Source organism: Syngnathoides biaculeatus, chromosome 10, assembly GCF_019802595.1.
Source record: "Syngnathoides biaculeatus isolate LvHL_M chromosome 10, ASM1980259v1, whole genome shotgun sequence".
In the NCBI taxonomy this organism is placed as follows: Eukaryota; Metazoa; Chordata; class Actinopteri; order Syngnathiformes; family Syngnathidae; genus Syngnathoides; species Syngnathoides biaculeatus.
The window spans coordinates 10,896,713-10,912,095 of record NC_084649.1 but is presented as its reverse complement, the minus strand read 5'-3'; the positions used below and the strand labels follow the sequence as shown (position 1 = coordinate 10,912,095).

The window sequence follows — 15,383 nt, the reverse complement described above, 5'->3', positions numbered from 1 at the left end:
GTGTGGTGTGTGTGTGTGTGTGTGTGTGTGTGTGTGTGTGTGTGTGGTGGGGGGAGGGGGTGGGGGGGTGAATCGTCCCAATTAGTGGAAGAAGTTAAGTGAAAAACCTCCTGCTACCATGGCAAGCATTTAACCCATATCCGTTTCGGACACTCCTTGTCCTCACGAGTAAGACAACGGAGCCCAATAATAGAATAGCTATTTGCCACTAGTGACACAAAACAGAGCACTGATTGGTAACTGCATGCTACCGGTACTACCATCCATACATCCATCCATTTTCTGCACCACTTATCTTCACTAGGGTCATGGGTGTGCTGGAGCCGATCCCAGCTGTAAAGAGGCAGGGTACACCCTTAACTGGTTGGCTACCAATTGCAGGGTACATATAGACACACTGCACTCACATTCACACCTTTAGTCAATTTAGAGTCTTCAATTAATCCACCATCCATGTTTTCGGAATATGGGATATAACCGGAGTACCGGGAGAAAACCATAACGATAGTTGTTTTTTTTTTCTTAAAAGCATTATTGTAAGCCATTGTGACGTTGGGCAGTTTGAACATTGATACTGTGGCTAAATATAGAACATTTAAAAAAAACAGTACTTGAATAATTATTCAATTAAACTATATGTAAGAGGAAAAAATGGAAGAATCAGGGTACAGTAGAAAACGCTTTAGGAAAAAAAAATTCAAGAACTAGTCCAACTAGTGCATTCTCATCATTGTTTACACTCAATTGTCTTACTAATGAGGATAAAGAGTATTAGTCCATGGATTATTCAGTGCAAAAGTACAATATAGAATAAATCATCAAGTGGTTATTAATGAACCACCAGATGTGATTTGTTTTACTTTTTTCAATTCACATACAAGTACTAATGCCACATCTGAACAAGGCCTTTGGCACAAGTGCATTGAATTTATTAATTATAGCAGCCATTACATGGTTAATCATGTATGTTAATGACCTAGCTGTGGTAACACATACTTGAAAATAAATTCAAAATCTGATCTGCATGACACGCATTCATGAGAGGCAGACACAGCCGACAGAAGTAATTAAACTAGTTGACATTTTGAGGCCTGAACCTTAAATCCAGTTATTTTATTTTTATTTAAAATGCATGAAATATGGAAGACTACCACAAATAAGGGTTTAATGAGCTTGCACTGGCAACTTGTAGTTTTACCTTCATCTTTTATAATTCTATAATGAAATAAAAAATTTGCTGCTGAAGTAATATTTTATGGAATTTGATGATATTCAACTTTGAGAGGTTGTTTTAAAAGTTTATTTAAGTACACTGCACATACTATTTTGATGTCATTTCCTTCCATTCACCTAATAAATGTTTTTTGTCATATGCATGATTCTGTGTATTTATTCAGGTAAATACAATATGAATTAATGTACATTGAATCAACCAGTATCAATAGCTGTGAAACTATTTTAATGAGGAATTAACACATTTATGCATACCTTTTCCATCATTACATAAGATACTATAAAATACAAAGAAATTTTTGGAATTGTAGTGCTGAGCCTGTTGTACAGAATTTCAATATACTAACAGTTGCACTATGGTTAGTTTGTGACAGTGGACTGGGATTTCAGTACTTGTTGGAGTTGTCCAGTACTTTTTTCATGTCGAGGTCTTCAGGACCAAATGAGACCGGCAGCAGCTGATTGACGCTCATCTTCATGTACGACCCATCAGGCTTTGACAGGTAAACATCCCAGTTGGGTCCAAACTGAGAGCATAACATGTACCGTAATTTCTCATCCATACTGTACATACTATACATACACTGCATATGTTTTGTTTATAAGGTTTTGTTTTGTTTTGTTTGTTTTGTTTATACATCTCCAAAATCTGTCAAAAGTCAATAGTTTGCCTTACACATGTATAGGAAAAAAAGTCTCACATTTTATAAATGTATGGCGCCACCTTGAGGTTGTAAAATGTGTAGCCTGCACATTCATTCCAATATGGGTTACGTGTGACTGCAGTACAGTTGTGCTTATGAATTCACATCCCCTGACAGAATTCTTAATTCATTTATTTTTAAATATGACTGACGGCTGAGCAACTTATTTTTCTTTCGGCTTGTCCTGTTAGGGGTCGCCACAGCATGTGCATCCTCTTCTCTAACACCAAGTGTCCTCATGTCCTCCCTCAAAACATCCATCAACCTTTCCTTTGGTCTTCCTCTCGCTCTTTTGCTTGGCAGCTCCATCCTCAGCAACCTTCTACCAATATACTCACTCCCTTGCCTCCGAACATGTCCAAACCATCAAAGTCTGCTCTCTCTCACCTTGTCTCCAAAACATCCAACTTTGGCTGTGCCTCTAATGAGCTAATTTCTAATCCTATCCAACCTGTTCACACCAAGCAAGAACCTCAGTTCTGCTTCCTGTTGTGTCTTCAGAGCCACCGTCTGTAATCCGTACATCCTGGCAAGCCTCACCACTGTTTAATAAAATTTGCCCTTCATCCTGGTGGATATTTTTCTGTCACATAGAACACCAGACACCTTCCGCCAACTGTTCCACCCCGCTTGGACCCATTTCTTCACTTCCTTACCACACTCTCCATTGCTCTGCATTGTTGACCCCAAGTATTTGAAGTCATCCAGCTTCGCTATCTCTTCTCCCTGGAGCTTCACTCTTCTCATTCACGCACATATATTCTGTTTTACTTCGGCTAATCTTCATTCCTCTCCTTTGCAGTGCATACCTCCACTTTTCTAACTGTTTCTTCGCCTGTTCCCTGCTTTCACTGCAGATCACAATATCATCTACAAACAAGGGGAATCCAGTAAAACCTCGTCTGTCAGCCTATCCATTACTCCTACAAACAGGAAGGCGCTCAGCGCGGAATCCTGATGCAGTACCACCTCTACATTAAATTATTCTGACACACCAACGGCACATCTCACTGCTGTTGTGCTACCGTCATACATGTCCTGTACTACTCGAACATATTTCTCCGCCACACCAGACTTGCGCATGCAGTACCACTGTTCCTACCTAGGTACTCTGTCATAGGCTTTCTCTAGCTCTACAAAGGCACAATGTAGCTCCTTCTGACCTTCTCTGTACTTTTCCAAGAGCATCATCAAGGCAAATAGTGCATCTGCGGTACTCTTTCTAGGCATGAAACAATACTGTTGCTCGCAGATATTGACTTCTGTCCTGAGTCTAGCCTCCACTACTCTTTCCCATAACTTCATTGTGTGGCTCATCATCAATAATTTCTTTATGGATATGTTTTTTTTAATGATATTGCTTTTGTGAAATGCTTGACTGTTTAATTTGAATCCCATTTAAACCAAAGTTGAGTCTGTTTTGCCTGGCCCTTTGTGTTTTCTTGAAAAATCTGTTTGCATCTTGGGAATTCTGCGTTGGTAATCAAACATGAGCACAACTGTGTTTTCTAATTTACTAAATAAAAGTAGGCCTGCGAGTTTCAAAATAAGAGCAAGTACTATACATTAAACAAAATTAAATGGTCAAATAAAGTGCTTAATTTCATTGATCTATTCATGATTCGAGCTGCTTATCCTCACCAGGGTTGCGGGAGTGCTGGAGCCTATCCCAGCTGTCTTTGGACAGGAGGCGGGGTACACCCCGAACTGGTTGCCAACCAATCACAGGGCATATAGAAACCAATAACCATTTTCATTCCCAATCACACCTAAGGGGAATTAGGGTCTCCAATTAATGCATGTTTTTTGGATATGGGAGGAAACCGGAGTGCCCTTAGAAAACCCACACAGGCACAGGGAGAACATGCAAACTCCACACAGGCAAGCTGGGAATTTAAACCCCAACAACAGAACTGTGAGGCAGATGCTCTCACCATTTGCCCACCATACCACTGCTTAACTTCAGAATTATTCAGGGGGGCGACAACAATTTGTTTTCATCAGATGAGTATAAGCAAAATCATTCATTGTAAAAATCAATTATACATAAGTAGAGAGATTTCTCAGACTTTTGAGGTCAATGTTGGGAGTGTATTATACATTGGTGCCCAATATACATGAAAAATTAGAATATTACTCCTAGGTTGTGCAATATGTGCTAGTTATGGAATAATGACGTCACCTCAACCCCAGGCACACCTGCACAAACTAAAAACATCCAGTAGTAGTATCAAATCTGGCTTCACTAAGGGCTGAATTTTGAGAGACAATCAGCAAGGTTTTGGTAGCATTTTATGAGAGATTAGATTGTGAGAGATTATCTAAATATTGTCACTCTTATCATACATTAAAATTAAACCATCCAATTCAATGGCATCATTGGGTGCCCCCTTCTGTGTGTAATTGTACCTCAGAATTTCTGCTTGTGATATGTGATGTATTGATCAGGTTTACAATTTAGTGTCTTTCTCCATTTCTCTCAAGTTGAGCACATTTCATCTAAAATGAACTACTAATAGCTGATATCTGTTCAATTATCTTGTTGTATTGCTTGGTGCACAACGTCAACATTTTAGTTTAGTAGATGTGCCTTTATTCGTATCGTATCATCAACATGAAAATGACACTTTGTTTGGAGGAAAAAGACTAATGTTACAGGCAGTGTGTGAACCAGTGCTGTGGAGTGGGGGACTTTTTATTTTTGAATCAGACTTGACATGCACCCTGTGAACCACGGCCTCTAAAAGCTCCTCATTGTAAGGGCGTCTAGAAGCCCAATCACTTGGCATATATTCCAAAAGCCGGAACTCATCCATTATTTGAGCCGCTTATTCTCAGAAGGGTCGCGGAGTCCTAAAGTCTATCCCAGCTATCATCTGGCAGAATGGGGGGTGGGGTGGGGGTGTTGGGTGCACCGTGGACCAGTTGCCAGCCAATCGCAGGGTACATAAGAGACAAACAACCGGTCACACTCACAGTGATAGCTAAGGGACATTTAGGTTTGCCAATCAATGCATATTTTTGGGGGGGAATTGAGAGGAATTCATTCATTTCAAAAAAAAAAAAAACGCACAAAACAATTAGTCGTTTAAATACTCTCTTCAAACATTTTGTGAAATGATTGTCAATCAAAAGAGTATAAAAGCCACATTTTTTTCCTTCTTCTATTGGATGTCGTAAATTGGTGCAGACGTACCTAATGGAATGTCCAGTGAGTGATCAGTATGCAGCATCTTAAACAGACTTTACCTCTCTCATGAACTGCCTGCAGCCACCGCACGGAGAGATGAATTGGTCACTCATATCACTACAGAAACAGATAAAACAACAAAAGTTGTACTAGTAACCATCAGGTTATTGCTAAACCTATACTGGCTTTAGTAACTGTCATAGCCTCACATGTCAGTCAGTTGCCCGTGTTTAGCTTTGGGTGAGGTTGAACTAAGCCCTGTGAAATGAGTCATGTTTTTTTTTTTTTAACAAAGCAGCGATGATGTAAGCTTGTGTGGTCATGGAAAGATTTATTTTCCAAATAAAAGTTTATGAATCCAACCTGGCGATTGCAATAGCCTTGAATGTTGTGCAGCCTTCAGACACTGCTTTTGAAATGGCGTTCCTCTCAGCACATATGCCCAGGTTGTAACATGCATTCTCCACATTGCATCCTGCATGGGAAACATGTACTACAGTATATTGATCAGTTCCAGCTTTGCACTGCAGTACCTAAATTGTAACCACTGTCAAATATTGTCTCATATCTATTCAGAAAATTTTGTGGGAGTAAAAAAATGCTTTAATATTGAACAAAGAAATAATAACTATGGTCACATCATCTTTCCAAAGGTTTAACAGCCATGAATGATGCTATAAAAAGAAACAATGAGCTGATTAGACAGTTTGGTAAAATGAAATCAATCTTCATGCAAACTTACCTTTGTGGCGGACTATTTTCCTACTGTTACAAAATATTTCGGCTATCGAGTTTTAACAAAAGCAGGTCTTCTCAACCATACACAACCCAATTATTTTCACTCGTTTTTTTGGCCCAAAAACATAGACTTTCAATCTTGAGGAAGTGCCGTGCAAAGCTCCGGTGCTGTCCGAGTCGAGCGATGTATTTTGTCTTTTGAAATCCAATCATTGGTGGGGTGTGTGTGTGTGTGAGGAGGAATCCAGATCTAACTTTTTCAACCCCCAAAAAGGATACATTTCAAATAGCATAATTCTATGTGGCGGCATGGTTGTGCAGCTGGTAAAGCGTTGGCCTCACAGTTCTGAGGACCCGGGTTCAATCCCGGCCCCGCCTGTGTGGAGTTTGCATGTTCTCCCCATGACTGCGTAGGTTTGCTCCGGGCACTCTGGTTTCCTCCCACATCCCAAAAACATGCAACATTAATTAGACACTCTAAATTCCTCCTAGGTGTGATTGTGAGTGTGGCTGTTTGTCTCTATGTGCCCTGCGATTGGTTGGCAACCAGTTCACGGTGTACCCCGCCTCCTGCCCATTGACAGCTGGGATAGCCTCCAGGACTCCCTGCGACCCTAGTGAGTATAAGCAGCAAAGAAAATGGATGGATAGATAATTCTGTGTGTGTGTCGTATAAATACACTATATTTAAGACACCTGTCTTTTTTTTAATTAAGATACATATTCCTCATTTCATTGTTTTGTTCTTGTTTTTAAGTACAATTTGTAGTGTACCAATACATTAGAAAGTCTGTAATAAGCTTGTTGTATCGCCACCTCCACTCTTATTAATACGACGTCTCAATCATTGGGTACATCATTCATTTAAGCAAAGAAAGATCTTCCGTCAAGTAGACACCTCAGAAAAACAGGTACGACAAGGTCTCTGTGCTTGAGAATCAAACAGCCTTTGCACTTTCAGCTCTTTGACATCCCCCATCAACGCCCCGGCCCAAACATTTTGCCAAGCACATGACACATGAATAGCTAAAAGCTTTGCACAGTCCAACAACACAAACAGTACTGTTGATAATGATTGAAAATCCCTGGCAGGGTGCCCTTTGCTGGTGCTGCAGGCTAACATCAAAAGTGGTGGGGGGTCATTGCAATGTTTAGCCACATATAGACAAACGTGTACTGTATTTCAATGCAGGTGTTTCACGCAATAAATTAAATAATAATAATAATAATTTAGTTGAGGTTAATCTATCTTAATTGCTCTTTTGTCATAATAATGATCACAATGATATTAATAATAGACAATTAAAAACAGAATACTAAAAAATACAATACTACAAATACTAACATTAATTTGCACAATAGTAATTAGTCTTCTTGTTTGTAGTTGCACCACGTTAAAATCAAAATTTGTACTTTAGCTAACTTGTTGCTATAAAATTACATGACCACAAATAGCAGTAAAACAGAAACAAACAAACAAACAAAAAAATCCACATTGTTCAATGTTCTGTTCTGCTCCGCTCTGTTCTATGACCTCCCCCCCACCTTAACCACGGCCCCCGACCCCTTTCTCTGCAATACTTACCCATGAAATCCTGGTTATTTATTACCGTGGTATATGTTTAACTTTCACTGACTTTTTGTTGACGTGCGTCATTTTTCCAATACTGACAATATTTATCACTTCTCATGGGTGATTGTCTGGGTGAAATCACATGGCTTTGCTCGCTCTATGGTTATTTGATGAGAATTCCCTCAAACAATACCAAAATGTTAAAAATCTAACAAAGAAAATACATGTAAACAACAATAATTACAGCACAAAATGGACTATAATCCCATACACTACCAGTAAACAGGCAGTTGTCAGCGGTCAGGAGAGCTGCTCCCACTCTGAATTTGCTGTAAGGGCAGTACGCTTGCTTCTTTGCCTCCTGTGAGTGGTTGATCAGCTTTTTCACTGTCTCCTGGGTCAAATGTTTCGAGCCCATGTCCTCTGTGTGCATTCGCTCTCCTGTGTATTTGACTTGGTCCATTCTCAACCTCCTTTTGTCATGTGAGTGAGTTTGTCTGATGTGTGCTTTATTTGTGACTGAAACACTGGTACGAGGGGCTAGGGAACGGGTCAGTCACAGCCAATCACCTACTGGGATGCCAGCAATCTATTTGCAACATGTGTTAGGAATGCTATTTCTTTTTTACTGGCTTGAAACTGTACTGCCCCCTTAAAACAGACTAATTTCCAGCCAGGTTCAAACAGAGGATGTCAAGCAGAGGTCATTAACCTTTTGAAACGGATACATATTGCACTTTGATACATACTGTACAAATTCCAGTGAAGTTAGGATGTTGCGTAAAATGTGAATAAAAATAGAATGCAATGATTTGCAAATACTTTAAAACCTGTCCTTGATTGAATGCAAAGGGAAGTTTTTATTGTTGTTGTTGTAATTAATAAACTTCATTTTTTGCAAAAGTTCACTGATTTTGAATTTAATGCCTGGAAGAAATTCCAAAAAGGTGGGACAGGGGAAAGTTTCCCTCTATTGCAACATTTTTGTTTTTAACGACACTTATTGAACAATTAGGACCTGGAATTCTTTCCATTCTTGCTTTCTGTACAAATATATTATTCAACAGTCCAGGTCATACAAACATCAAAAACAAGTGTGGCACACACATTTTGTCTATCCATCTATTTTTCAGATCACTTATCCTCACTAGGGTCGCTGGCGTGTTGGACCCTATCCCAGCTGATTCTGGATGAGAGGTGGGGTACATCTTGAACTGGTTGTCAGCCAATTGCAGGGCACATATCATCACACAACCATCTGCACTTACATTCACACTTACAGGCAATTTAGAGTCTTCAGTTAACCTCCCACATGTGTTTGGGATGTGAGAGGAAATATGCGGACTTGGAGAAAACCCACGCAGGCATGGGGAGAACATGCAAGCGCCACACAAGCAAGGCCGAATTTGAACACGGGTCCTCAGAACTGTGAGCCAGATGTCCTCACCAGTCGTCTACAGTGCCACCACAACATTTGGATTTAATACAAATATTTGTTGAGGTCAGATTAATCCCTGTCCAGGTTTGTGGGAAGTCACACAAAGCTCCTTGGTAGAGCATAAATTATTCAGATGCTGCTCAATGTTGGACTAGAAGGAATTTGTGGAAATGGATTTGTGCGTGTTGACTTGCCACAAAAGTGATTCTGACCTCTTATTAATGAAACCGTGTGCAGTTGTCAGTGGTGATGGATGATTTATGCTCATGAAGGACACACAGCACATAGATTAACCTGGATGGGGACACTGACTGTTGAGCCGCCCACTAAGACATTAACGTGTAGTTACAGTGTGAAGTAGTATTAAACGGCACTGCAAAATATGAAACTGCATTTCCGCAAGGCTGCCCTTCACCATGCAAACAAGAACCACAATAAACATATGAAATGAATACCTCTCTGACATTCATCCATTTTTTATAGCACATAGCACAAGAGTCCTGTTATACTTACTATTTTGATTTAGCTGTTTCTACAATTGTTCAATGAAATCCATTCATCCATTTTCTTTGCCGTTTATCCTCACAAGGGTCGCAGGGAGTGCTGGAGCCTATCCCAGCTGTCAATGGGCAGGAGGCAGCGTAAACCCTGAACCGGTTGCCAGCCAATCGCAGGGCACATAGAGACAAACAGCTGCTCTCACAATCACACCCATGGGCAATTTAGAGGCAATTGTGAGGCAAACTACTATTTCACCCTGCTGCCCACCTCTCTAATATTATCAATCAAACTAGATTATATCGGTTCTCTATCCTCGGTCTTGCAAAGTGTACATAATGCAAATAGCCTGGAAAGAAAGCTCTAAATGTTTCCAAGAGATTAGCCCATCTCAGCTTCCATTGCACTGTAGCAAACGTACAGTAATACACAGTCGCTATTGCATAAGAGTGACGTGGTGACATGAGAAGTTCAGGTTACTTTGGATTAGCTTCATTATACACGGTAATAGACACAGCGCCTTCAAGGTGACAGGAGTCCATTTGTAGCTAGGCCTTGTCAATAAGCCTCATTCTTTGTGTCCACCCATCTACTGTATTTTCCATTGTGCTTGTCTGCATTCGGGTCTTGGGTGAGCTGAGGTCTGTTCCAGCTGGCGTACACACTATTATCTGCCTATTTTCGTGTGTCTTTTCTTTAATCAGACAAGCACTTTACACTCTTAGTACAGGCACATCTTCCTGCATGAAAGGTCAGATGGTAAATAATCTTAGATGTTTCTCATTTGATAAACATAAAACATTAAGCTTAGTACATTATTGTCGGTGGTGTTATATAGACCCATACAGCTGTGTCTTTAGAGAAAACAAAGAAATATAATTCATTTTAAAAAGGCAAGGACCCATGGTACCACTAAAGAAGTAGGTTAACGTATAAATGCTCTCTTTCTTCATGTGTGAGTTGTGCATTTGTCGTTCAGTTATACTATCTAATATCATTTTTGATTCAAATTTATCTCACAATGTCTGTATTACAAATCCTACAGGGAAAAAAAGAAAAACATCATTATCAAAATTTCCATCCATTTTCTGAGTCCCTCCATGAAGGCCACGGGAGTGCTGTCAGCTGCTGCCAGCTGTCAAGGGGCAGGAGGTGGGGTACACCCTGAACTGGTTTCCAGCCAATCGCAGGGCACATGGAGGTAAACAGCCGCACTCACACTCACACCTAGGGGCAAATTAGAGTGCCAATTCATCTTGCCTGTTTTGGGGATGTGGGAGGAAACCGGAGTGCTTGGAGAAAACCCACGCAGCCACGGGGAGAACATGCAAACTCCACACAGGTGGGGCCGGGATTGAACCCGGGACCTCAGAACTGTGAAGCCAATGCTTTCCAGCTGAACCACCGTGCCACCAGTATTATAAATCCTAAAGGCAAAAAAACCCATCATAATGATATTCTTCCATCAATCCATTTTCTGAGCCGCTTATCCTCACAAGGGTCGTGGTATAAAAACATTGCTACCAAGATGAATGTTAACTATCGGCAGCAACATAGATCAAGAGAAATGCACGGATTTCTTTTTCCATCACAAGAGCATATGCAAAGAGCTCAATAATGGAAGTAAATATATGCCACCGGGATTTGAATAGGAAATGCCACACGAAACAGGATTTGAATTTGAAATGTAAAGGGATCACATTTTCAGTAGTTGTATTTCAGTGTAACTTTTCAATGTTAAGAATTTGCTGTCTTAAATTCGCCGTCTGAAATTCACTGGCTGTGCCACCAGGCAGGGTTACTTCAGGTCAGAGCCAACACCCAGCCAATCAGTTATGGTTTCTTAGCCATGTGACGTCACATACTAAGAAAACGTAACTGGATTGGCTAGTTGTTCGGTTCTGACCTGAAGTAACCCTGCCTGGTGGCACAGACGGTGAATTTTAGGCAGCAAATTGTAGGCAGTTGAATTTCAGACACTGAATTGTATCCAGTTGAATTGTTAACATTGAAAAATTACACTGAAATATAACTCTTGAAAATGTGATCACTTTACATTTCAAATTCAAATCCTGTTTTCTGTGGCATTTCCTATTCAAATCTTGGTGGCACATATTTACTTCCATACTCAATCATAATTTCCCACAGGCCAATTAATCACTTGAGTTTGCCAGTCCCTCCCATAAACCTAATGCAGTGGCAAACTACTCTAACAGAAACACATGAAGGGAATTCCTCCAAAAACTTCACAATATAGATTTTGAGACTCTTATTAGTTACACTGTATTCTTAATCACTGTTCTGTATGCTGTAAAAAGAAAATGATTGATTAAGACGCTGTGTGAAAAATGACTTGGCAGCATGAATTTGTATAATGAACACAGATGGTTCCTACAGATGTCTAAAAGCAAACATCCTGTCTAGGATAACACCAACATGACGCCGCTTGATCATTATGCAAATTATACGAAATGCAGTCTAGTCAGGTCAACCTTGAGTGTGTGCGTGCATGCATGTGTGTATAATTTACACAGTCTCAGCATGACTAAAACGATGTTCTGAAACACCTCTCCTCATGATGAATAACAATGAATCCTGCTCATAATTACAATGCATCCTTCTTTTAATTACATATCACTTCTCTCATTTAATACATACCCAAGTCCACAACTCCCGGTCAGCTATATGATAGACATTAAACTTCTGGTACTGTTCTATAAAGCAATAAATAGTTGAAGTCCTGAATATATGAAAGAAATGCTAATGGGTTATAAACCCAGAAGGGCTCTGAGATTGACAGACTCAGGTCGATTAGTGAAGTCCAAAGCAAATGTGGTGGGGCAGCATTTACAGTAGCTGTTATGATCCACGCAAATGGCACACGTTGCCAACAACCTCTGCCAAATGCAGTAGTTGTAGGTCAGCTGTGTGCAATGATCAGGATGAATTTTGGACCATGACTCCTTCCGAAACTAGTGAATAGTGGTTCACTCTAGCTGACCAACACAGTACACCGCACATATAACAATAAAATAAATAATCGCCAGTCTCCTCCTGAAAACTGGTGGCTTTCAGAAAGACCTTGGACAGGCTAAAAGGGTCATAGGGCATTGACACTGATGGATAATACAAAAACATAACATAACAGCACAATAATAATAAATCAATGATTATCAAATAACAGACAAAACAAAGTAGATAAAATTCCTTATACTCAATAGAGATGCCAATTATTGATAGTGTCCATGTGTGCAGACCACCACAGACTTGGCTGTGATTAATTTTTCTATGAAACTGTCCCATAGCTCATAATTTTCAAGTTATTGTTGGCCAGCACTACTGATTCTGAAGTGTGTGGGCTGATGATACTGGCAGAACACACAGGCTGAAATGACTGGACAAAAACAAAACAAAAAGAATCTAACAACTCCAAACATGTATTAGAAGCAGTGTCGCTAAGAGAAACTCTATGAAATGAAGAGAAAAGGTTGTTGGAATACATTAATGCAATTACATGGAACAAATATCATAATTTAGGTTGCAAATGTTGATCAGTGCTTCTGATTTTGTTTAGGCCAGCAGAGAAAGCCTCACTGGCCCTTACCAGTCACCGCTCATAAATTAAGACAGGATCATTATTTCAGCATGTATATTATTTGTGCTATTTTTATTAGGTGGTGGGCCGCGTCATTTTTGTAATGTGAAATATGTGCTTGAGCTGACGAAAGGTAACGAGGACATCCACCCACGTTAGTGGCGTCCACAATGGTGCAAAACAAGTGCACTAAGAGGCCAAATGTCAAACAATAACGCGGGTGCCACCTAGCGGCCTAGCCCACGTAAACTGCACAATATTGTCTCAATGCTTTGCCATCTCTGCCGGCTCGATTTGTGGCGTCTCATCTGATTTCCCACGTCGCAAATCCACGCACCCTCGTGTCGTGTGCACATCCTCGTCACTGCAAGTGGAAGCTCGTGTGTCTTCACTGTTGCAGTTTTTGTTTTGCGCCAGAGAATCCCCCCCCCCCCACACACACACACAGACACACAAACACCTCAATCAAAAAGCTCCCTCGCCAGGTCTCCCCGGCATCCGCGTTTTGCATCCCTCCCACCCATTTTCCGTGCCAGCGACTCCGTGCAAGTGGGCGCAACCTCCACGACTCTCCATCACCACAGCAACATCTTCTTTTTGGAGACTACAACAGACGGGGTGGGAGAAAAAGAAGAAGGAATTCTCAACAATGTTGCCCAAACTGCACGATTGGATGATTTGAGGACATTTCCACATCAGTGTTTTAATCCTCACACACGCGCGCGCTCGTGCACACACACGTGTGTTGTGGCCAAATAACAAAGGGCTCGATCGTGCCTGCATCGTGTGTGTTGTTTTAATTTTTCTCCCTTCTTCTTGTTCCCTCCTTTTCTTTACTGAAGACGACGTTTTCTCTCCCTCCACGTTTCCGGCGAGGAGCTTCAGGTTTCGTGCGCCTCGGTTTTTACTCAAAGACGCATCTGGAAATGTCGGAAGTGCTGCCTTTTAACGAAGAGAAAATGAGCCATTATGGAAATGAGGGCGACGAGGGACACCTTTCCTTCACCTGTCGCCTTCAAGACACCAACAACTTCTTCAATGGGTCGCAGAATAAACGTCCGCCCAAACTGGGACAAATAGGCCGGAGCAAACGGGGTACATCTTTTTTCCCCCTCTCACATATTTAATGAAATGGTTTGGGATGGGTGTTGTGTTGACTGCGCCACTGTAGCTTCCATTTGCGTGACACCGTATTCCCCATCTAAGATCATTCCATTTGTGATTTAAAAAAAAAATCTGTTATTGGCAATGCAACAAAAGTCAGATGCGCAATGCTTTTGAAATGCACACTGCATCCTTCCCTGGACGAAAAATGTTAATTCCCATTTGCATGATGAAAAGAAAAAACCGAGGCTAGATGTGTGTTCTGCATTCCTGATGGTGAATCCCAATGCGCGAGTTTGTGTGTTGTGCTGGCGCGTATCCACATGCACGCTGGATGTAGCGCACAACCAAAACATGCACATTACATGCATGTAACAGGAGCCTATAGTGGGGCTCTGTGCTTCATATAGGAGTTTGTTTGCATGTTCACCCCTTCGAATGCAGGCACAGGTGCCTCATGCATGATTATTCATCCATGTTTTTTTGCCTTCACAAGCCGCTCTGGCACATCGAATGATAATAGTCTTGAGCTTTAATTTGTCAGACAGTCACTCTTCATTAACACGCTCCCTCTGTCATCCACAGTGGTGATAGAGGATGAGGCTGGAGATGATGCACTGAAAAACGAAACAGAGAAGACCCCGGCGGACGCTTAGAAATCCCCTCAAAGACACTCTTGATTCCTTTTTTTTTTTTTTTTTTTAAATGATATATTTACCAGTTTCAATCCAAAGACATTGTATATAAGCACTTTGTTTCATGTGGCAGCAGACAGCACTTCCACACGCCCTCTTCTCCAAGCCAATCATGGCCATCTAGGTGACGCACACACACCGGCAGCAAAAGAAACTCCCAGGTGGACCCCCCACCAGCACACACGCCCTACTGGAAGGGGTTTTGCCATAAATCAAATAGCTGGAGAAGCATGGAGGGGTGGGGGTCCACGTAGATGAAGGAGCCAAATCAGGGAGAGGATCCAGAAATGAATATTAAATAGAAACTAAAGCACACATTTCTGCTATAACTGTCTATTATATATATATATATACAGTATATATATGAGTCTATAACTTTGTACATAAGGGAATACATTTTCTTGCACAAGTTTGGTATTTATTTTTCTTCATTTGGGGGAAAATGACGTGTTTTGCAGTGAATTTGCACCTGATGTTTCTTGTTTTTGTATGTCGAGAGAACTTTTTCCCAATTAAAATCTCAATATTGCCTGTTTTTTTTTTTTTTTTTGCAGCCTACGTTATTTCTCTATTGATGATGTACCTCCCATCGGTGCACGTAAGCTTCCGGGCCTT

At 40.9% G+C, this 15,383-nt stretch overlaps 2 protein-coding genes across 2 annotated transcripts; one reads left to right on the top strand and one right to left on the bottom strand.

Annotated features, from left to right (window-relative positions):
- Positions 1 to 54: 54 nt before the first annotated feature.
- Positions 55 to 7,901, bottom strand: cdab (cytidine deaminase b). The gene is made up of 4 exons (XM_061833740.1): positions 7,715 to 7,901; positions 5,491 to 5,602; positions 5,187 to 5,244; positions 55 to 1,760 (listed from the first exon to the last, which is right to left on the bottom strand). Exons 1-4 carry the CDS (start codon positions 7,899 to 7,901, stop codon positions 1,620 to 1,622), a joined length of 498 nt encoding a protein of 165 aa, XP_061689724.1. The 3' UTR covers positions 55 to 1,619.
- A 5,685-nt stretch (positions 7,902 to 13,586) lies between these two features.
- Positions 13,587 to 15,076, top strand: camk2n1 (calcium/calmodulin dependent protein kinase II inhibitor 1). Its single transcript, XM_061833035.1, has 2 exons — positions 13,587 to 14,064; positions 14,659 to 15,076. The coding sequence occupies exons 1-2, from the start codon at positions 13,896 to 13,898 to the stop codon at positions 14,727 to 14,729; spliced, it is 240 nt and encodes a 79-aa protein (XP_061689019.1). The 5' UTR covers positions 13,587 to 13,895; the 3' UTR covers positions 14,730 to 15,076.
- The last annotated feature ends 307 nt before the right edge of the window (positions 15,077 to 15,383 follow it).